This window comes from Miniopterus natalensis, chromosome 5, assembly GCF_054644295.1.
Source record: "Miniopterus natalensis isolate mMinNat1 chromosome 5, mMinNat1.hap1, whole genome shotgun sequence".
Lineage (NCBI taxonomy): Eukaryota > Metazoa > Chordata > Mammalia > Chiroptera > Miniopteridae > Miniopterus > Miniopterus natalensis.
In genome coordinates, this window is record NC_142085.1 from 10,201,947 (window position 1) to 10,223,710 (window position 21,764).

General features: G+C 41.8%; 1 protein-coding gene across 2 annotated transcripts in view; it reads right to left on the reverse strand.

Moving 5' to 3' along the window:
• Window positions 1–2,904: 2,904 nt before the first annotated feature.
• Window positions 2,905–21,764, reverse strand: part of STK38 (serine/threonine kinase 38) — a 41,393-nt gene continuing 22,533 nt past the window's right edge. For both annotated transcript variants that reach the window (XM_016223719.2, XM_087817365.1), the window contains exons 8-15: window positions 19,856–20,010; window positions 15,198–15,300; window positions 14,343–14,404; window positions 8,269–8,386; window positions 6,932–7,055; window positions 6,660–6,755; window positions 5,383–5,477; window positions 2,905–4,888 (exon numbers count right to left, since the gene is read on the reverse strand). In XM_016223719.2, the coding sequence (XP_016079205.2) occupies window positions 4,758–4,888; window positions 5,383–5,477; window positions 6,660–6,755; window positions 6,932–7,055; window positions 8,269–8,386; window positions 14,343–14,404; window positions 15,198–15,300; window positions 19,856–20,010 (884 nt within the window). In that variant the 3' untranslated portion in view covers window positions 2,905–4,757. The remainder of the gene's footprint in view (window positions 4,889–5,382; window positions 5,478–6,659; window positions 6,756–6,931; window positions 7,056–8,268; window positions 8,387–14,342; window positions 14,405–15,197; window positions 15,301–19,855; window positions 20,011–21,764) is intronic.

The following is a 21,764-nucleotide window of genomic DNA, read 5'->3' on the forward strand; positions in this document are numbered from 1 at the left end:
TTCCAGGGCCCTAATGGTCTCCCTTCTCTAGTTCCTGGTTAACTTGCATTTGAGACCCCTTGAACCCTCAAATCCAACTAAGTAGGAACCCCAAAGTCTAAGTTTGAAAGAGAACTCAAAACTTGGATGTCTCAGTTTTGGTTTATAGCAAGTGAGGAACCACAGCAGCAATGAAAGGCAGGTGAGAGCGTAGCGCGGCGTGCAGGCGGGTCCCTTGGACATGCTGTAGGGCCTCTCACCCTTCGGGATCTGACCGGCCCTGCTCTGGTCTGGTGTCCAGAGCCCCCTCAGCTCGCTTAGCCTGGGAGCCTGCTGGTGATACTTCAAGGGGTGCTAAAGCAAGCCTGTGCCTCCCTAGCAACTCCGAGGTTAAGAACACGCTCTGAAGACATGGCCTGTTGGGTATCTGTGCCAGGCACCACTCGGCCACGGGGACACTCTGACGAGGACACCGTTCCTCCCATCAAGGGGCTTTCATCATCATGTGGAGAACCCCAAAAGGGTGGAGTAGGCAGTTTTACTGTGAAGGGTAGAGGTCATGAGAATTCTAGAGGTGACCCATGAACCAAATTGTGCAGGATGAATACTAGTTGTTTAGGTTCCCGAAGTGCCAGAGGAGGTGGTGTCCCGAGCCACCTCAACCATAAGCAAAGATGACCTGATTGCTTCCTGTCGCCGGGGAAGTGGATGGGGTGATGCAGAGATGAGGCAGGTAAGGAAAGACACCTTGGACAATGTTTTACACAGGAGAAGGACATGATCAGACTGAAAACTTGAAAGCATTTCTTTGGCAGCAGGGAGGGTGACAGACTTGAAAGGATGGGGCAAAGAGGTCACTTCAGAGACCACTGCAATGGGTTCAGCAAGAAATGAGGAAGGCACTGGTGGGATGGGTGGCCATGCTCCGGGCCTGGACACGCGTACTGTTGGGAGGCACGTAAGCAGCTTCTGGCTTGGACAGCTGAGTAGACCGAGCCGGAAAAAGGCTATGGACGCACGAGGAGCCTTGGACAGCTTGAGCCTGAGCCTGGAGGCGGCGTCCAAATGGCAATTTCTAGCAGGCACTTGCTACACGAGACCTAGCGTTCTGCGGAGTGGTCCAGGAAGGCCAGTCACTTTGAAGACCACGCACAAAAACATGGTAGTTGAGGCCACAGTATGGGGCAGATGGCTGAGAGATCACATGAGTGAAAAGAGGGCAAAAGTCATTGCTCTGAGGAGCACCAGCATGTAAGCGGTGACAGAAGTACCAAGAAGGAAGTCGGAGGGGTGGGGCAGTTTTTAAAGTCACCAGTGTGAGGGCAGCAGGTTGATCAAGTAAGATAAGGAGTCAAGCCGATGGGCATGGCAGGACACCAGCGGCCGGGGGACAAGAAACCTGAATACCTGGGATAATCAGTACATTTCACACCAGGGGCAGACCGGTCTGCAGTTCTTCATCAGGCGGTTACTCAGCGCCGCGCCTCTACCTCAGCACAGGACCATACCTCCCCACCTCCGCACCTCCCCGCTCCTGGGCCGCTCACGCCTCCGCCAAATCACCGCTGCTTCCAAACAGCTCCGGGAAGCTTCGAAGCTTCCCAACGACTTTGGGTTGGTCTAGAGTATTATTACATCGACACTAAAATACTACCTTTACAACTGACGCTGCATTCTGTTAAGCCACTAGTGGGAATTCTCCCCTCAAATTGAGCTGCAGTTCAGAACCACAGAGCACTCACTGCCTTGAGTCCCCCAAGTGCCTGGAATTGAGCTCCGTATGTTATACAGGTGCTTAAATGTTATTTGGGCAAGATGTTTTTCTCTGAAAATATGCCCGAAAAAGCATGCGTAGGTTGGTTTTAAGTCAGTTTTGGCTTTGATAAATAATTCCAGGAAAATGTATGCTCCCTGGCACAGGAAAATACCATGCACTGAATCCTTCTGAGTTCTAAAAACACCATGAGGTTACACACAAAGGCCCAGGAGAGACAGGTGAACCAGGAAATATGCTTTCCAAGGAAACAATTCAGAGAAAAAGTATTAGTAATAGCAAATAGAGGATTCCTATTATGCCACATGGATGAGTTTTGAAATTAGCAATCTGCTATTCAGACCCTGAATATTAATCCCAAAGGAATTCATCTGTATGTTACTTTTGAAAGTAATTCTAAAAAGAAAGACTGAGGAAAATTCTGATGCCCTCTGAATCAAGAAGGACATGAGCATCCAGTTTCATTTTAGCATGCAGTGCAAAGTCCTACTACTCTCGAACTCCCACTAAGAGAGTAGGAAACAATTGTCTGTGAGCAGGACCAACACTGAGCCAACCCCAGCATGTTTGCAACAAGCCTTGGAAAGACAGTACACGTTCTGCCTGCCTTTAGCTTCCCTCTGCCTGCAGGCCCGACCCTGGTCTTTGCCCCTTCCTTCCCGCCTCTTTCTGAGGCTTCTTTCCCTAATCTAGAGAAGGGGTAAGTGGGACCCAACAGGACTCAAGTACACAAGATCTGGGGACAGAACCCTGCTCTGATGGACATGGGGGGAACAGGGGACTGAGAAGTTCCATCCTGAGAGCTTTTGAGATTCCTGGTCAACCCCAGACTACAAGAAAAAAAACCCCACACAGGTCTGAGCTATAAACAGTTGTACAAAGAGTCTGCCAGTTGAGAGCACTTTGTCAGAAAGGTCTTCCCTTGGCCTTACTGCAAGGGGAGAGCCCACTACCCTGTAACACAGAACCAGGTAGAAAGAACACACATGGAGCCAACAGAACAGTCCCTTTATATGGAGAGCAATTCAGAAGACTCAGGTCCCAGCTTCGCTGAGACAGAAAGCACCTGGCCTATAGACAGTGATGCAGTTAGTACTCTGTCTCTTTGAATTAGAAGCCGTACTGGAGTTTGAACACATCACACATTGCACTACTTTTTTCACAGTTTATTCAAAAGTTAAAAGGAGGACATTTCCCCCGAAAACAAATTATCCCCTGCCACTCCCCAACACACACATTATCACCACTCCTTACCCATGCTTACCACATACTCTTGCAAAACACATGGGGATCAACACCCCAACTATTTGGTAATATAAACTACAAAGTTACACAAAAGAATCTCATTTACTTCCTTTTCTCTAACAGACCATGAATAAAAGATTAAGGGGCAGACACATTACCTTCATCCAGAGTTAATACTTCCTTAATATTCTTTTTTCTTCCTCTAAGACATTAAAATCCAAAGCAATTTCACTTACTACTATAACTTTGAATTCCATTTTTCTTTTCTGAATGGCTAAGCTAGGACACACTTTCCTTTCAAAGCTGATCTTAACAACAGGACTGGCAGGAAGCAGTCCCCCAGCTGTAGCCTGACCATGACGCTCTGCAACAGGTAAGGTTACCACATAGGTGCAAATGATGCTTTCAGAGTTATCAAAATTTTAAAAAGTAATAATGCATTAATATGGAGCCTCCACAATTTTCTGACACAGCAAAATTCCTCTAAAGGTGGTGGCAGCTGTAAAAGAGAAGGCACTTGGTGCTAAAATTCAGAGGGTGTCTCATGAGAGAATGCCACAGCAGGGGCCCGCTCAGCCCAAGCTGCAGGCCACCCTTTAGGGTGGAGAATATCCCCCAGGAAGGCATCTGCAAAGGAAATATCTGTAATCATGATTCCAAGGCAAAATGGTACTTAAAGATGGGACAGAAGAAATACCAAGAGAAAAGACAAAACACAGTTGCACCAAGGATTGAGGAGTGAACTTGACAAAGATCTGCAGGCTGGCTCTGCACTTTCCATTGGGCTGGCTCCTTCACCACTTCCAGGGAGGTTCCAGAGACCCAGCGGGAGCAGCACCTCAGCCGAGAGGGTTCCAGGCCTCCTGCCTCTGCCTGGCTCTCCTGTGTTCCCAGGAATAAACCAAGTTCTTGTTGGCAGCACTTGTGGGTTTTGCTGGTCCACAGCAACATCCAACTCAGGGATTTTCTGATACAGCCGTGAAGAGAAAGGGAGGGTTTTCCACATGATCCGGACTCCTTGGCAATGCCCAATGGCTTCTAAGAGCAACAAAGGGTCAAGCAGGTATTCCCCCATCAACACTCAGAAAAGCAGCAGGAGTGCTTCAGGTGGGTGGGAGGATGCAAATCACCGGGCTGAGGGTCTTTATCCTAGTACCATAAATAAAGTGCACCACGGAGGCTATGAAAAGCCACTCGCCTGGGGCGAGCTATGGGGAGAAACTACCATCACCACCCCTCAGAGGATGGTGAATCACTTTCTTCAGCCAGCGTGCTGGCTGCTGAGGCTTTCATTATTGCTTTGCTTCCTTAGTACTATGGAACTTGTAGCTGTAAAGAAGAAAGAAATACTTGGTGGGCTTGGCAGAAAGCATATCACAAAGTCACAGGAATTGGCTGATACTCAATAAGTATACATTACAATTTCAATAATGCTGGACGATGGCTGTTTTCCCCTTCATTCTGATGAACTTAGGAAAACTCAAGTTGTTTTTTTTAAAAAAAAAAATCTATCAAATTGGCTCATGATGCTTCCCAAGAAGCTGCTTGTGGCCGATGTGGTTGAAATGGCTGTCTGTTCTACAGCTTTTCAGATGCATTATGGACGAGAAGCCACGCACTATCACATTTCAGGCAAGGTGACTGTGACGTACGGGTGGGTTCCATAAACTTCTTGGAAGCTCTTTCAAAAGAGTGTGAGAGGAACACCATGATGTTGTATAAAGAACCCTGCTCCACTTAGGGATCCGTTTCAAGGACACTACTTTGCTGCCTTCATGTAGGAAGGTATTGCCCCCCGTGCAGTCAGGCCCTCAAAGCGCTTGTATGTGTAATTGATGAAGACCCAGTCCTTGTTCTTGAAGTCAGTCTCGGGGTGATTACTTGTTGCCACTGGGAAAGAAATAGACGTAAGAGTTGATTCCCTGTCTTACTGATGGACCACTGGGCACTGAAGACATGACACTCTGAAGAACATACCGGTTTTCTATCTGGGAAAAGCTCTTTTTCACTCGGTGCTATTTTCTACATGTGCTTGCATAGATATTCCTTGAACCTCATTTTTTTCACATATATTTTAAAAGTTTTATTTTCCCATTTCTGTCATTTCAGGTTACCTAACCTTTAATGTAATAAACAGCAACAAGAGAGTAGACCTTTAAGATTTACCCACCCTGCTGAGCAGGCTAAGCACGGGAGGCTGTATCCACCTTCCACGTGACAAGGTCTCGCTGCTACCCAGCGTCAGCACTGGAAAATACTTACGAAGACCCCGAAGAACTGAAGTTCCTCTCCGTGTTCTCTACCCTGATTTGTAAACATCACCCCAAAACTAGGGGGAAATAATACACTTGTAAGGCAGCAGGAGGCAGAGCTAGTGGTATTACCTGTTGGCTTAAGAATATCAGATTCTGGAAACTCATCGAAGTTTGAGGTATCGTCAATGCTTTTGATTTCAATAGATATTGCAGCAGGTCTCTCTCTGCCAAGAATAGACATGCCAAAAATTACCATGGTTAGTAATCACATGGGTCATAGCTAACCAAGCCTTCTCCAGAGACCCCTGGTCTGACACGGAAAGACTATCCCCGAGAAGGCAGCATTTATTTTCTCTGAAAAGCTTCTGACCACAGACCAACTATACCAACTGACTACAGCCAAACAAAATAAATTACAATGAAAAAGTATAACAATTATTCATAGCTTGGAAGACCAATAAGGAGAAACTGAAGTCCAAAGTTATGCACTCCCCAACCACCTGCCCTGTCTGCTAAAAAGGGAAGCTGGAACTCAGAGAGCCCTGCATCTAACAGAGGTGCCAACAAGTAGGATGGCTACAAATGCAGCACAGAGGAGGCAAAGGTAAAAAACCACAAGAATGTGCTCGCCCCAGTGGCTCAGTGGATGAGCTTCCGCCTATGAACCAGGAGGTCACAGTTTGATTCCCGGGCAGGGCACATGCCCAGGTTCTGGGCTCGATCCCCAGCAGGCGGCGGGCAAGGAGGCAGCCAATCGATGATGACTCTCTCATCATTGATGGTTCTCTCTTTCCCTCTCCCTTCCTCTCTCTGAACTCAATAAAAACATTAAAAAAATCACAAGGATACAAACCAGAACACAATCATGAAATAGATGACAACTCCTTCACCTTCTGTTTTGCTACCACAATTGCCGAATAAGCGGCCTGGACCCCCGGCAGGCTGCGCAGGCTCTCGCTGGCTGGCAGCCCTCTACAAACCGACCCACCTTCTGTCCCTCTCCACCCACCTCTGCGCCATCTCCCACCCCAATCCTTCTCCCGTCTCCATCCGTAACAGTCTCTACCCTCTGGGCAGGGACAGTCCTGCTGGTGTTCCCCAACACTAGACAGGTTGGTGTGTTCCAGGTAAAAGCAAGGACTACATGCTTCTTAGGTGTTCCCTTCATCACAGAACCCAAAGTTCACTGCACTTTGGAAAGTTCACTGCTGGCTTCAACATATCCCATGGCTCAGGGCCAACAGGAAGCTCCAACTCCCAATCCTCACTATAAACTTAAATCAGGAAAAAAACCCTGAATTTCTAAAATTCCCTTACTTGGTTTGCCAATAATGGTGCTTCCAAATTAGTATTAAGCAAACTACAGACTTTCTGAAATAATCCTGAAAGCTTTTATATGGATATACCTGATATGTTCCCAGTCAACACCTTCAAAAAAAGAATTACTTTTGATTTCCTCAACTCCAGGGGCTCCAATCCTATGTTCCCATTCACAGCAGAATCTGGAAAAGACAGAGGCCTTTCAATTTGGAAAAAGAAAGGGAATAACCTTCCCTTTTGAAAAAGAGAAATGGGAGGAAGCAGGGGACAAACCCAAAAAATAATGAAAGCTTAAAAAATGGATTCACTTTGTCAAAAAGCCTGGGTGGGGGCAGGGGAGATGTTCTCTGACCAATACCTCAAAATTAGATCCTTAGCTTTCTCAGAGATAGGAACTTCTGGAGGAAAAGTCAAGGTTTCTTTCCAGTTCATCACCTTCTTGTATGTCTCCTGAGGAGTCTCAGAACAGAAAGGTGGGTAGCCTGTAACAAAAAAGGAACTTGGAGCTTTTACATCGCAGAATTCTGAGTGTGAGGTTAGTCTCCTTAATAAAATTCTACGTCTCTTCAATGACCTCGTTATGTCCTTCCCTCCATGGCATGGACAGAATTTCCACTCATCCCAGAAAGCACCTAAACCAGTATTTTATCTTCCCCCGAACTCCTAAACCCAAAGTAAAGCTGTGCTTCTGGAACCACTAGGGAGCCAGCTAATAACTGGAGCTGGGAAAAAAGAAGGACATAAGTAGAGGTGCAGATGTGGGAACCACCGTGTCCAAAGAAGAAATGAAAGAATGAAACAGCGTCATTAAGAAAGGGCTCCACCCTGGCCACGTGGCTCAGCTGGTTGGAGTGTCATCTTGTGAACCAAATGTTTGCTGGTTTGGTCCCTGGATGGGGCATGAACAAGAGGCAACCAATCGATGTTTCTCTCTCTTCCCCCTCCCCCTCACTCTAAAAATCAGTGAAAATGTCCTCGGGGGAGGATTAAAGACGACCCCATTCCAGGAACATCCTGATATGGGTCAAGTGCCAAACAAGCAGAAAAGCAGAATAAGAAAAAGCATGTTGAGAGCTACAGGCAAGAGGATAAACACTCAGCTACCTGCCCTCCACACATTACATCTGCTCCACAGGCAGCCACCCAGTGCGCCCAGAGACAACTCAGCCAGACAGATGCCACACCTGTCGTCCACAGAGACACACTCCGTCCCTCCAGGTATACGGACTCTCCTGGTGCTCTTGGGCACAGGGCCACCCCGCCATTTAAGGGTATGCCCCTTAAATGAGACATACCATCTGAATAAGAGGGAGAGAGGTCAGAGGGTTCTGTGCTTTGAAGACCCGGAGAGGGGAAGGAGGCAGCAAATAGGAAGTAAAGAGGGCAAGAGGTGATGCCCAGGTGAAGCTCCCTGCATGCATGGCTGTGTAATAATCGCTGGTGGCGGAGAGAGCTGCTAGATGGAGAGGGTGAAAGCGCAGAAGAAAAGCATGGCGCGTGGTCAGCACACAAGCACAGACGTCAGTGTGACGGAGAATACAGTGGGATACATTTTTTGGCCTAGAGTCTTCTACCTGGGAAACATTACTTTGAAAGATGGGGGAGTGGGGAGAGCTTAGATCAACCCCAAATTGAAACAGTTTATTATCAATGTAGGACTCTTCCCTGGCTACACAGAAAAAGCATGCAACTTACCGATGAGCATCTCATACATGATCACACCAAGCGACCACCAATCACAGAGCTTGTTGTACCCGGTCTGCATGAACACCTCAGGCGCAATGTAGTCAGGAGTACCTACTGTGGAGAAGGCCTGAAACATGTACCACACGTCACATGTCAGGGAGGCCTGGCAGGCGATGGGGTGCCCAGAGTTCCGTTCTACAGACCAAAGGCCACCAGCACCATCTAGAGCTACCCACGAAGTAGGTAGAGCTGCTTCATGACAAACCTGATTTGCCAGAGCACTTCTGAAATGAACACTAAGCTCTGTCAGTGAGAAGAGAGACCCAAAGCCATAGTTCACTAGGTGACAGGTACCTGTCATGACAACTAGTACCATAATTTACTGAGCATCCAGTTAGCGCCAGGTTGTATACTTCTTACATGCTTATGAGACTATTTGGTCCTGACAAAATTCAGCAAAGAGGACTTTATTAACCCAACTTTGCAGATTAAAAAAATCTGATGCCCAAAATGGCTTTGCCCAAGGCCTCAGAACTAGTTAAGCGGCAGAACGCAGTTTGGAAATTCTCTTGCTCCAAACCATCCCTCTTTCCACCATATACATCCTTTGATTTGAGAAAATCATAAAGAGAAGTTTTATCATTAAAAGCTAAAGTTATATCCTATAGGTTAAAGGTTTATAAATGTTTATTTACCAAACTTAACTATATCAGAGGAATGTTTTCTAAATGCAAGTAATCTCTTCTCATACACCAGGACTGCAGTACTGGGAAGTACAGCCAAAGCCTTCGGTGTGCTCAGCACTGGCGGGCTGACAACATGGAAGGCTCCAATCACGGTGCTTTCCATATCATAAAACTTCTAACATTAAAAATTACAGCTGTGTTGTCTTTTTAAAATATTTATTATGTAATACTGTAAACATACCAAAAAAAGCACACACAGTATACATGTAGCCATTACCCATATTCAAGAGAGGTTAGTCTCCCATATTTGTCTTAGATCATTTGTCTTTTTTTAAAAAGTGAAACTAAAGAAATGATTAAAGTCAGATAGTCCCTCCCTTCCTCCCCACCAAAGTTAAAACCACCCTGAAGTTGCTGTGCTATGCTTGTATGAGTATTCATATGTGACATAATACTTCTGGTATATTTCAACTTTTAATAAAGGGTTTCCTACTGTACTGTATTATTTTACAAGGCTACAACATGCTTTTTTTACTCCAATTATAAACGAGATTAATTCACATAGCTCCAGTTCACCATTTAACTGCTGTACACTTTTCCATTACACAAATGTCATGGTGGCTGTTTTTTTTATCCATTCTCCTGTAAACGGACACTTACAATGCTTCCAACGTTTCACTATAACAAAAAACACCTGAGTAAACATTCTTGTAACAACTCCTGGACACTTGTGCAAAAATTTCACTAGAGAATGTAAGAGAAACAGTATCACTGGGTCTTCTACTTAATTAGCCATCTTCCAACTGTCCTTCAAAGCGGCTCTGACTAAACACCCTCAGTGGGATCAGCTCCTGATGCTCCGTATCTCGCCAACACTTGGCTCTGTCCAACTTTTTAATTTTTACCAATCTGATGAATATGAAATGAGATCTCACTGGTTTAATTTGCATTTCCCTTATTTCCAGTAAGACTGAGTGCATATGCATATGTTAATTAGCCATTCAGGTCTTTTTTCTGTGAATTCCTAGGAGTTCAGATCCTTTGCTCATTAGTTTTTTTTAGTTGCATTATCGTTTTTCTTATTGATTCAGAGGAATGTTTTTTATAAATCCAGGGCATTAATCCTGATTCAGGACATTAATCTTTTATAGTTTTACATCTTGCAAGTATCTTCTCCCAGTTGGAGGCTTATCATTTTATTATGTTTTTTAAATGATGCAATGTGTTGCATACCAAAAATGTATAATTATTAAATTATAAAATGTAATAATGAAAACGAGTACCTCAGTTCAACTAAGAACCAAAATATTACCAATATCATTAAACTTAAACATGTACCCCTCCCCATCCTCACGCCTCTCCTAACCCCTAATGTTCAATTTTATGTTCATCATTCCTCTGCTTTTATAAAGTAATTTTGCCACATCTCTCTAAATGAGATCTTTTTTAGTTTTGTTTTTGAGCTTTGTAAAAATAGTATCATTCTACATGCAGTCTTCTGCTATTTGCTTTTTCCTCTCAATGTTGTTTCTAAAAGTGATCCATGATGTCACATGTAGTTGTAGTTCAATTATTTTCACTGCTGTAAAATATTCTATTCCAGAATATAACTATTTTCCTGTTGATGGAAAGGAGCCACTAGGTAATTTCCAGTTTTTTGCTATTATGAAAAGGCAATAAACATTCTTTGACACATCTCCTGGTTTACAGGTGCAAGAGTTTCTCCAAGGCACATGACTAGGAGTGAAACTGCTGGGCTGTAGGATACGCACATGAACTGCAAGACAATTCCAAAGTAGTTGGACCATGTGATTTATCTTCTCATTTATGTCTTTCAATATACAGAAAGTTGTTTTCTTTAAAGTGGTAAAATAAAACATGTTTTTCTTCATGATTTGTACTTGTATCATATTTGAGAAATCCTTCTTAACTCTGAGGCCATAAAGATATTACAGGTATTTGCTTCTAAAATTTTCAGTTTTACTTTCCATCTACATTTATTTTGTATATACTATAAGACAGAAATCCACTTTTTCCATATACATAATTGTACAGTTTTCTTTAAATACGTATATTAAGTAACATAAATGCCAGTTTTGTTTTGTTTTAAAGCTTTAAGCCTGGAACATGGATTGGGCCCACCCCAAGGAGCAGAAATATTTTCATTCTAATTATAAAGATTAAGAAACTACAGCCAGGCTGGTGTGGCTCACTGGTTGAGCATCGACCTATGATCCAGGAGATGGCAGTTCAATTCCCGGTCAGGGCACATGCCTGGGCTGAAGGCTCGGTCCCCAGTGCGGGGCATGCAGGAGGCAGCAGATCAATTTCTCTTATCACTGATGTTTCTGTCTCTCTCTCTCCCTTCCTCTCTCTGAAATCAATAAAGATATATTAAAAATATATATACAGAAACCCTTCAACTTAGAGAGACTAGATTTATTCTAGCAAAACTGAATATTAAGTAAATCTTATTTGTTCAGACATTTTTATTATGAAACCAGAGATCTACTGTCACAGGAAAATAATTACTGCAAGATACTAAGATGTTAAAAAGGATCCCGGAGTTAAAAGCGTAGCCAACAGTAGGCACAAACCTGTGACATAAGGAGCTGTTCTCCCTCTGGGAGCTCACTCTCTCCTCTTAACCAACTGGTGGTAGGTATTTCTAGTCTAGGAACGGCCCCCTTCCCAAACTTTTGTCTACTTTCCATACCAAGGTGCCCTCCAATGCCAAGTTCTTAACACCTAAAATCTGTCTCCATCTTTCCCCTTTTGTTACCTGGATATTTATAGTGTCGATAAGAGCTGCACTGAGAGCTTTGTTGGCTGTCATTTCAGACACATGACATGGTGCAACTTACGATTTCATTGAGGATTTCGGGGGAAATAAAGCAATTTTATTTCCTACTCAATCACTTCTTTAAATTCTACACTACAAAAGGATAAATAAATTGAACAAAGATCGGATGCCTAGATGTACTTCAACTCTTACCTCTGTGGTTCAGTAACTTAAAGCTGACTCATACCTACACTTCCTGATCAGTTCCTGAGGCCTAAGGTTACCCAAGACTACATAGCAATTTAAAACATCACAATATGATTTAAGCAGCAAAGGAGTGAACCTTAAGCCTCTACTTTATTCACTGATTCTCAACAGACTGAAAAGTAATAGGCTTGGTGAGCAATATGATAGGCTTAACCTAGAGCAGTATATTTACAGTAAGCATTAGCTAATATTAACCTTCCACTTGGTACTAGTTGAATGGGATCACCTATGAAAGGTCAAAAAGCACAGGGTTAATTGACCTTTTGAAGGCTGAGAGGTGGTCTTATTTTCTTCAAGTTATCAAAATTGATAATATGAGGGTGATTTTAATACATTTCCATTTCCACCAGAGATAAAATAAAAAGGCAAGAACATTAATCACAGCATGAGAACCTCAGTTTACTCAGATTTTTAAAAAAACACCAAAAATATTTTAAACTATTAAAGGACATTGAACTTCAAATACAGAAATTGTGAAATCTCCTTCCTTCTACACCTATAAGTGGTTCCTAGTAATTATGACATGATCCTTTGGTGCATGTCAAAGAACATAAAGCCTATCTCAAAGTATAATTTAAGATATTTAAGCTTAATTACCCCCAAAATAAATATCAGTGCAGTGCCAAAGGTTAAATCTTGGTTTGCTTTAAAAAAAAAAGAAAGAAAAAATCAAAGAAGGTTCCTTACCTTTTGTTAGCTTCCAAAACAGGTAAATGTCAATGTCCCCAAAATGCAGAAGCTATTGTTAAGAAACAGTCTCTTCCTTGGAGGGTCTCAAACTTCACTGCACAGCAGAATCACCCAGACCACACACCCCAAACCACATGAGGCAGAATCTCTGGGGATGGGGCCCAGACATCAGTATATTCTGAAATTCCCAGGTGATCCTGATGTGCAGCCAAGGTTAAGGTCTGCTCTATAGAGAGACATAACAGAAGCCCCTGACCAAATTTATTCTGACATTCGCTAACCCTCTATGTAAACAGCTTTTCAACCACATACAGAATTTAGACACTTGAAGAATTCCTAAGGAAAAGAGACTATGATGAGACTAACTATCCCCAAATTAATATTAGAGAAAGATTATCGAAGATTAATTTCAGTTTCTACATCTCCAAAAGTGCTTGGTTTAAGTTATTACCTCTCCCAGGGCCCAGGTTTAACATAAAAATCATAATACTCAAAGCATAGTCTGGGCCCACATATGGGCCTCAAATAAATTAAAAAAAAAAAAAAAAAAAAAAGCAAGCCTTCCTTTGATTCTTTCTTAAACAATTCTACAGGCTTCCATTTTCACGTGGCTGACAGCTACTTACTAGTGACCTACTAAGTAAATTATTAAAGACACTATAGAGAGCTCTAATTCAGTATTTTACTAAGAAGTCTGACTGAAAAACAGCATTTGGCAAATCTGCTAAGTTACTATTGCATTTTATACACTGATAAGCAGAAGTGCCACCTTGTCTAGATAATACACGTGCATGATCACCATTCCAAGTTAGTCATAATTTTCCATCGCTGCTACTCTTGCTTTCTAATGACCAGGCTTTAGTTTAGCTTTACTGTCATCAATTTCATTTGCTACAGGTTTCTAACAAAGCCTAAGTATGCAGTGATACACATTTCTATTAATTTTCCAATGAGACAGTAGGACACGAACACTGCACTTCAAATGTAAACCAATGAATCAGAATAAAAGTTTGCGAGACGGCAATTTTTCACTGGAGATTTTGTATTATTTAAGTAGCTCCCAAATTACCATCAAGGTAAATCCAAGAATGTTATTTTTTAAGCTTGTGGGGCATAATTTTATGTATATTCCCTCAAATATTTATAAAGAAAGAAGCATTTCCCTTAAATTTCTCTCCAATTTTCAACACCTGGTTCTTTGTGTCACCAAAAGTACAAAAGGGTAGGGCAGGTAATTTGAGGAGTGCTGACTTGCTAAAGTGAATGAAAATTTTAAAAGTTTGTGAACCACTGTATTAAAGCCCTGGGTAGGTATCTGTACTGAGTTTCCTTTTGAGAGACCTGCAGCTTAAATATAACGCCAGTGCCACCATAAAAATCGGGAAAAGGTGGAACAGGAAGGAAAGGGGTCATCACCAAGGTAAAAGGTCAGAATGAGGTCACCTACTGAAAATGTCACAACCAGAACAATGTAATATTATCTGCCTCCAAATGACGACTTTGGTGCTACCGACATAATAACAGTGCTCCATTAAGGTAATCTTAAAGGCAAGAGATAGACATGCTGCAAACACTTATAAAATGCAAATTTATGTGCATATTTTTTAACATATTCATACTTGGTTTAGAGCATTTAAGAAGCTACAGATATTACTTACTAGCTGACGTCTATTTCTTTTCCAGGTTTCTGCTTTCCTTTTGGAATTCATGTTCTGGAAAGCTAAAAGTAGAGAAAACAAGTTCTAATCAAAGTTCAGACAGGAATATTTACTAACTTTTTAGGCTCTGGTTCAAACCACACGAGACCCTAAAGTCTGCCAACACATCAAGAACTCTGGATGACACATTTCCCAGAAAGCACTTGTTCAAAGAATCACACAATGAGATCAAGCAGCACTTCCATGTGGATCATGTGGCCACAGAGAACACAGGCAAGCCTTGATGAGAATTACAAGGAATTTAATCAGAATTACTGGAAATTCAGTCTCATCAGAAACAAAGGTCCCAAAGTGGGCCTAAAACATTTACAATTTCTCAAAATTACCATCAAATTTCCAACAGCAGTAACTGCTAGAGACTCCTGGGTTTTATAATATATTATTTGACATAAGCTTCTCTAAGATGAACTGTAATTTTACTACATAATTTCAATGGTTTGATTACCAGTGCTCAAGTTGAAGTAACACAATGATAAATTTCTTTCTGCAACGACAGAAAGAAGCACTTAGGATAAATCTAATCTGGAATTATTCCCAGGACTTTTTCCTCTACTGCCCCAAATTCCTCCCCAGGAGCCTTCTAAGTAGAGATGCAAAGCAAGCTCTTTGCAACATCTGTCTTAGCACATTTGGCGGCACTTATCTTGCCTCACTATACAAGTACAAATCATTTAAGTCTCTAAAGACTCAAAGGGAGGCTCTCCTAATCTGTCCTGCATATTCTGATTACCAGGGGGAACAGCTCTACTAGGCCCAGTTAAGGGAAAAAAGGCTAACATCACTGTTAACACTTACTGAAATCACTGGGAAGGCTGTGGTTCAAATTCCTATAAAATTCTGTCCTATGTGCTTTTTTCAGGCCTGTGCATAGGCCAAAGTCAGAAAGTTTCACATGGCCCTATGGGGAAGAAGAAACAGGTAATGGAAGAATGTTCATAGATGTGGAACACAACAGTATCGTCTCCGACTCCTTGCAGTATCCATGACAGCTCCACAGCCACAGTATGCTGCCTTTTTTTCTTTTATTACAGGGAAGATATTTATAGCAACAAATATGTTTTTAAAAGATCACCCCAAATTCTATTTACAAATAAAAGTATTTTCATTTTTGCCTATTATCTTTGTTTCAAAATATGAACTTTTAAACACAGTTGAACTTTCCATAGCATCTAAAGATAATTTCACTTCTTTAACTCAAGTATTCTTCTCTATATATAGCTTCTATATACATAGTCTTAAAAATTAGCATTTTTAATGTTTACAGATATTCAAATGACTTAGTACATCGCTGCTTACCTAGCATCCCCCTCATACTGGGTGTTCACTTCATCCCCAATTCTTCACTCTCACTGCAATGTGCATTACAAGCACCCCTATGACACAGAGGGCCTCTGTCCACCCCCCCCCAACCATGCCTGGTACAGAGGATGGTCTTTAATCAATGGTTGTTAAATAATGAACAGACATTTGTTTATATAGTTTCTTCTTCTCTTGAATTATTTCACTAGGACAAATTCCAAGGAGCAAACTATTCCAAAGACAAAGGCAATAAACTTTATTACATTGTTCTTGATAAATGTTGCCAGACTGCATATTAGTCATAAGTCTCTGAATCTATAATACCCTTCAAGGAAAACACACCTCCTGTGAGCCAGATACTATGCTTTAAATGCGTTGTCTTGCCTGGCCAGTGTGGCTCAGTGGGATGGGCGTCATCCACCAAGAGGATGCTGGTGGCAAGGGCACATGCCTGGGTTGCAGGCTCTATCACTGGTGGGGGGGTACAGGAGGCATCCGATCTATGTGTCATTCCCACATCAATGTTTCTCTCTCTCCCTTCCTCTCTCTCTAAAAATCAATAAACCATTCTTTAAAAAAATAGAAATTGTATTATTTCATTTGTAACTCTGAAACCACACTTCACAGACTCAGAGACATTAAATGGCTTGCTGGCTAAATGGCAAAACCAAAACCAGGAATCAACAAGCTCTTCCTCCCGAGACCAGGGTTAGCTGACCTCTGCAACCCCTTGATCTCATCTGGAAAATGGGGATAATGACACCGGCCTGGCAGGAAGGTGAGAATTAATGCATACAAGGCTCCTAACTTTGGTGCCTGGCACACAACTAGCCCTAAGAAACAGGTAGGTGTTCTTAGGGTGGTTAAATTTTAAGTAGACATAAAACAAGTCTCTACAAGTTCAAGAAGATTTGAAATGATATCAAGCATCTTCTTGGACATTTATACAATGGAATACTATGCAGCTGTAAAAACAAAGGATCTCTTACCCTTTGAGACAGTGTGGTGGGACCTAAAGGTTATTATGCTAAGCGAAATAAGCCAGTCAGAGAAAGACAAATGTCACATGATCTTACTCATATGTGGAATATAATGAACAAAATAGACCCAGAAACATAGAAGCACAGAACAGACTGACAAATCTCAGAGGGAAAGTGGGGGTGGGTGGGTGAGTGGGGAGAGATTAACATAAGAATTTATATGTATATATGCAGAGCCATGGACATAGATAATTAGTGGGTAAAGGCCTGGGGGGAGGGGTACAGGGTGGTGGGGATCAATGGGGAAAAGGGGGACATTTGTAATACTTTCAACAATAAAGATAAATTAAATATAATAATAAAGTAAAATAAAATCTCACTGGGACATAGTTGAGGAAAAAGATCTATTTTAATGTCCTATAAAAAGTCACAACTTCCTAAATTATTTTAGTTCTTATAGTTTTCCTTTGTCTGTATGTACAATTTCATTGCTAGAAATGTACACATATCCAGCAAAATGTATGCTACTCATTGTGTTACTCTTAAAAAGAATATTTGTATTGTCTTACTTTAATAAACTTTTACCTAAAACCTAAAAAAAAAAAAATCTTAAGTAGAAGAGGTAAAACCAAATATAGGGGAGGGAATCCTGATGCTCAGGGATCTACACTGCTCAAAGTCACACATTTAGAAGGGGTATGGCCAACGTTTGATTCCCAACAACTTCAACATGTGTGGTCATTCCATGATACCCCTTTCCTTCAGGCCCTAACATACAACTTCTTAGAGGACAGGGCTACAGAAGCCCTGCTCAGATGGGTCAGGTTTTATTTTGTTTTGTTTTTAACGAAACCCCATTAGGTTTGGCTGTGTGTGTGTGTGTGTGTGTGCGTGTGTGTGTGTGTGTGGCAAAACAAGGGAAACTGCCTAACAAAGATAGCTTTGAGCCTATTAACCTGATATCTTCTTTTTCAGATTTGCAAATAACTTGTTCTACAAGTCAAGGAACAGGGTTTAATTTGTAGTTCTCATAATTACATGTTTTACCTGGATACCTCTAAGGAGTGTGTCTTGAAGAACAGTGCCTGGAGCAAATGCTATTCAAACCTAGATTTTCAGGGAATTCTGTAGCTATTCTGAGTACAGAGCAGAAACTCAAAACTTCCACATTTTCACTTCAACAAACTATATGGCGGAACACACAAATGAGCTCACTTGTGAGAACATTCATTCTACAAATCTGGCCTAGCATATTATAGAGAGCAAATATGCCCCTGGCAGGGTCCCCCACTCCTCATCAGCTAGATTGAGTTTCCAAGTTCTTGGCCTTCAATGTTTGCTGAACCTGAACATAGACTATGGGGTACAACTAAGCCAGCACTAAGGCACCTGGGGTACAGAACCAGGGCATGTGAACCCAAGACCAACAAAGTAGGGCCAGTGCCTTATTAAAAATACATCTCGACTTAATGACCTAGAAAAGTATTCTCATACACATTAACATTTTAAATACCAAGAATACCAAGCTATTTACTTTGAGGATGCTAACTGTATGTAAATTATTGACAGAAACAGAAAAAGTATTGAAGCTACTACACCAAAATGATGAGATTATGGTATTTTTCTTCTTTGTAACTGTGTTGTTCAAATTTTCTACTGTGTATGTGGCATTATTCTTATAATGAAGAAAAAAGCTACTAACCAGAAGAAATTATCTGACAAACTTCCTGCCCTCTTGAAACAGAAAGAGAAGGATTTTTAAAGACAAAGGTTTTTCAATGATAGCAAGAAAATTATTAAAAGACAGCAAGAGCCCGGCCAGTGTGGCTCAGTTGGTTGAGTGTCCTCCCATGCACCGAAACTCCCCAGCTGGATTCTCAGTCAGGGCACATGCCCAGGTTGCAGGCTTGGTCCCCTGACAGGGTGTGTATGGGAGGCAACAGATGGATGTTTCTCTCTCTCTCTCCCCTCTCCTTCCCCCTCTCTCTCAAGTCATTAAAAACAAACAAACATTAAAAAATAAAATAAAGCCTGGCCAGCGTAGCTCAGCAGTTGAGCATCGACCTAGGATCCAGGAGATCAGGGTTCGATGCACATGCCCGGGTTGTGGGCTTGATCCCCAGTAGGGGGCGTGCAGGAGGCAGCCGATCACTGATTCTCATCATTGATGTTTCTCTCTCTCTCCCTCTCCCTCCCTCTCTCTGAAATTAAAAAAAAAAAAAGAGCAGGAAAGAAAAATACTCTAGGAATTAAATTCATTTTTCTACTTAAAAACAATTCTGTGTAACCAAACAGAACATTCTGCGATTTTAGAGCCGGAAGGAACTTTGGAGTGTCTCTGGATCAATATATTCACTTTATAGGTAAGTGAGGTCAGAAAGTGGAGAGACTTCCAAGGAGTATCCAGCAACCAAGCAGCACAGGGGATTCTCTGAAGATTTGCTGTGAGCTTAAGAACCAAGCAACTAAGCTTATTTGCTGTCTAATGATAAATATAGAAAGGCCATTACAGGACTCTTCTTTAAGCAGAGGGCCTAAGATCTGGAACCTAAATTTTGTGGTGCAGTGTTGTGGTTGTTGCTGTCGTGCCTCACTTCCTGGTTCTTGGCTGGGTTCCTCAACTAATGAGGCTCCCAACAGAGGGGTTCTCAGTAAGTGATGCATCGGTATAAGTCTATGCTGAGAAAAGATGACTATCTGGCTTTACTATAAAATAACCTTCTAAATCAATTTTACTCTTAATCATTTTCAAAATGTCCTTTATTTTTAAGATGAGCATTCAATCAAATTATAGAATCATGCCCTGGCCAGGTATCTCAGTTGGTTAGAGCATCGTCCCAATGCAGCAAGGTTGTAGGTTCGATCTTCAGGGCAAATACAAGAATCAACCAACGAACGGATAAATAAGTGGGACAACAAATCAATATTTCTCTCTAATCAATCAATACATTTTTTTAAAAAATCATAGAATCATAAGCCTTTCAGAGAAAGGAGGTAATGGCAAACTTACCTGTCAAAAAAAAGAGAGAGAAAAATGCACAAGGTGCTCACAGCTCCGCAGCCTCCTTACTGTGATGACCACAGGCAGTGCCCGCGTTAGCGCAGAGGCGCTCAGACGGGTCAATGCACACAGGCCGTGCTGCTGCCCTCCCCAGCCTCCACCCTGCCTGGTACCTTGCTGTCCAGGAGAAGGTTGTCTGGTTTGATGTCTCTGTGGATGAATCCAAGTTGGTGAATGGAGTCTATGGCTAACACTGTCTCTGCTATATAAAACTGAGTCTCCTCCTCTGTCAAGGTGTCTTTTTTCATCAGTAGTGTCATCATGTCCCCTGTAAATAAGAAGATACAAAACCACCACACACACAACACATGAGTAAGCCAGTTTTCAGGTATGTCTCCCTACTATCTGCCAACATAAGGCCTCTGCTGTGTGGCAGAGACTGACCCACACTACCGCTATGAGAAGTAGCAAGTAGTTTCTAACACTTAAAAGGTAAAATTCACAGCAGCGGAGAGCAAAGCACTTTCACCTAAGCTAACTGATGCTTACCAGAGAGCTATGATTTCTACTTTACTTTGAGAGAAAAAGAAAATTTCTCTCATGCTAAAAAAAAAGGTAAATTTGCTTATGATAAATTTTTTGAACTGGGAATAAAAGCTACTTTGTCTGCACAAATATCTACAAACTTTTCTATACTTAGAACCAAATGGCATTTCCACATAGGTTGTATTGACATTGTTATAGAGAGAGACTGAAATGCCAAACAACAATATAAACACTGGGGAGGCTGCGACAAGCTCTCCAATTTCTACTCACAAAGGCAGCAAGTGCTAGTTGGCAAAACTAGAAACAAACCGAAAGTGCTCCACAGAGCAGGTGTGATGGTTGCCTCCCAAAGTGCACACTGAGCACCTCCCCAGACCAGTGGGGTTTCTCCTCCAGTGTCTTACTGTGAGGATTTAAATATACACTAATATGCTTTATGCAATTTTTACAACACAGTATCAATAGGTTAGCAACTAAAGGTAACCTCCCTGTTTTCTGCAAAGTCAAAATTTAATTCTTTCTGCTTAATACCAGCAACATAAAATGGCAAAACAAAGATTCTGATCCTAACTCAACGGTTAGACAAAAGCAAAGCAAAGCAAAGACATGTAAGTAGTTTAAAGCTAAGAGAAACAGGAGAGGTTCAGTTTAGATCTCATATAAAGCCATTTAAGTTAGAAAATAGGAAAAAGAGAAACTGATTTTAACAGAGCATCATGCTGCTTTTTAAATTTAATTTCATTTATAATTTTGGGGAATTTTTATATTCTTAGAGAAAAGTAGATATTTTACGCCCAGACAAAAAAAAAAAAAAAAAAAAAAGGTCAAACCTTTTATTAAAATGCTCTCTATTTTGACCCAAGATTTGAAAAATATGAATCCCTACTCACTCCTGGCAGCCACACATTCAATCTAGAGAGACACTAGTGACACAGGGACAGCGCACTCAGGCCAGGTCTAAGGTAACCATGTGGCCTTACACCGTGGCCCAGGAGAGCAGCCAATGGCCTCACCTGTGCGAGTTCGCCCAGATGATCAGAGAGCTCAGGCCAGATGGTCTATGGCTCTGCAGGCCAGCTCCACCAAGTGCAAAGGGCAGGGTCCAGGAGCCATAAGAAGCTATGGAAGACGGTGCAGGTAAGGCTTGAGGAGACACATGTCCAGGGGCTGGTGACTATTTAAGAATTGGCATCTAAATAATAAAGCTCCTCATGCTATCCTTCATCAATTTCTAACCTTCATCAATTGTTAATATAAAAAGTATTGATGACCCTAGATCTACACTAAAGGTTGTCACAAGTTCAAAATATTATGCCACAATTATATTTCTTTGCTATAGAACCAAAAACCAAAATTTTCTTTTTTTCCCATCAGAGTTTGTTCACAGTTCATCTGCTCACTAGGAACAGACTGTTTCCCAGAAGAGATGGTATGTCCTGTTCTGCTTTGTTTTGGAGCTGTCTTAGGAGATGCACATGCTGAGTTATGTAAAACTTAAAATCTCAGAAACGAGAAACTGATTCTGGCTACTACTAT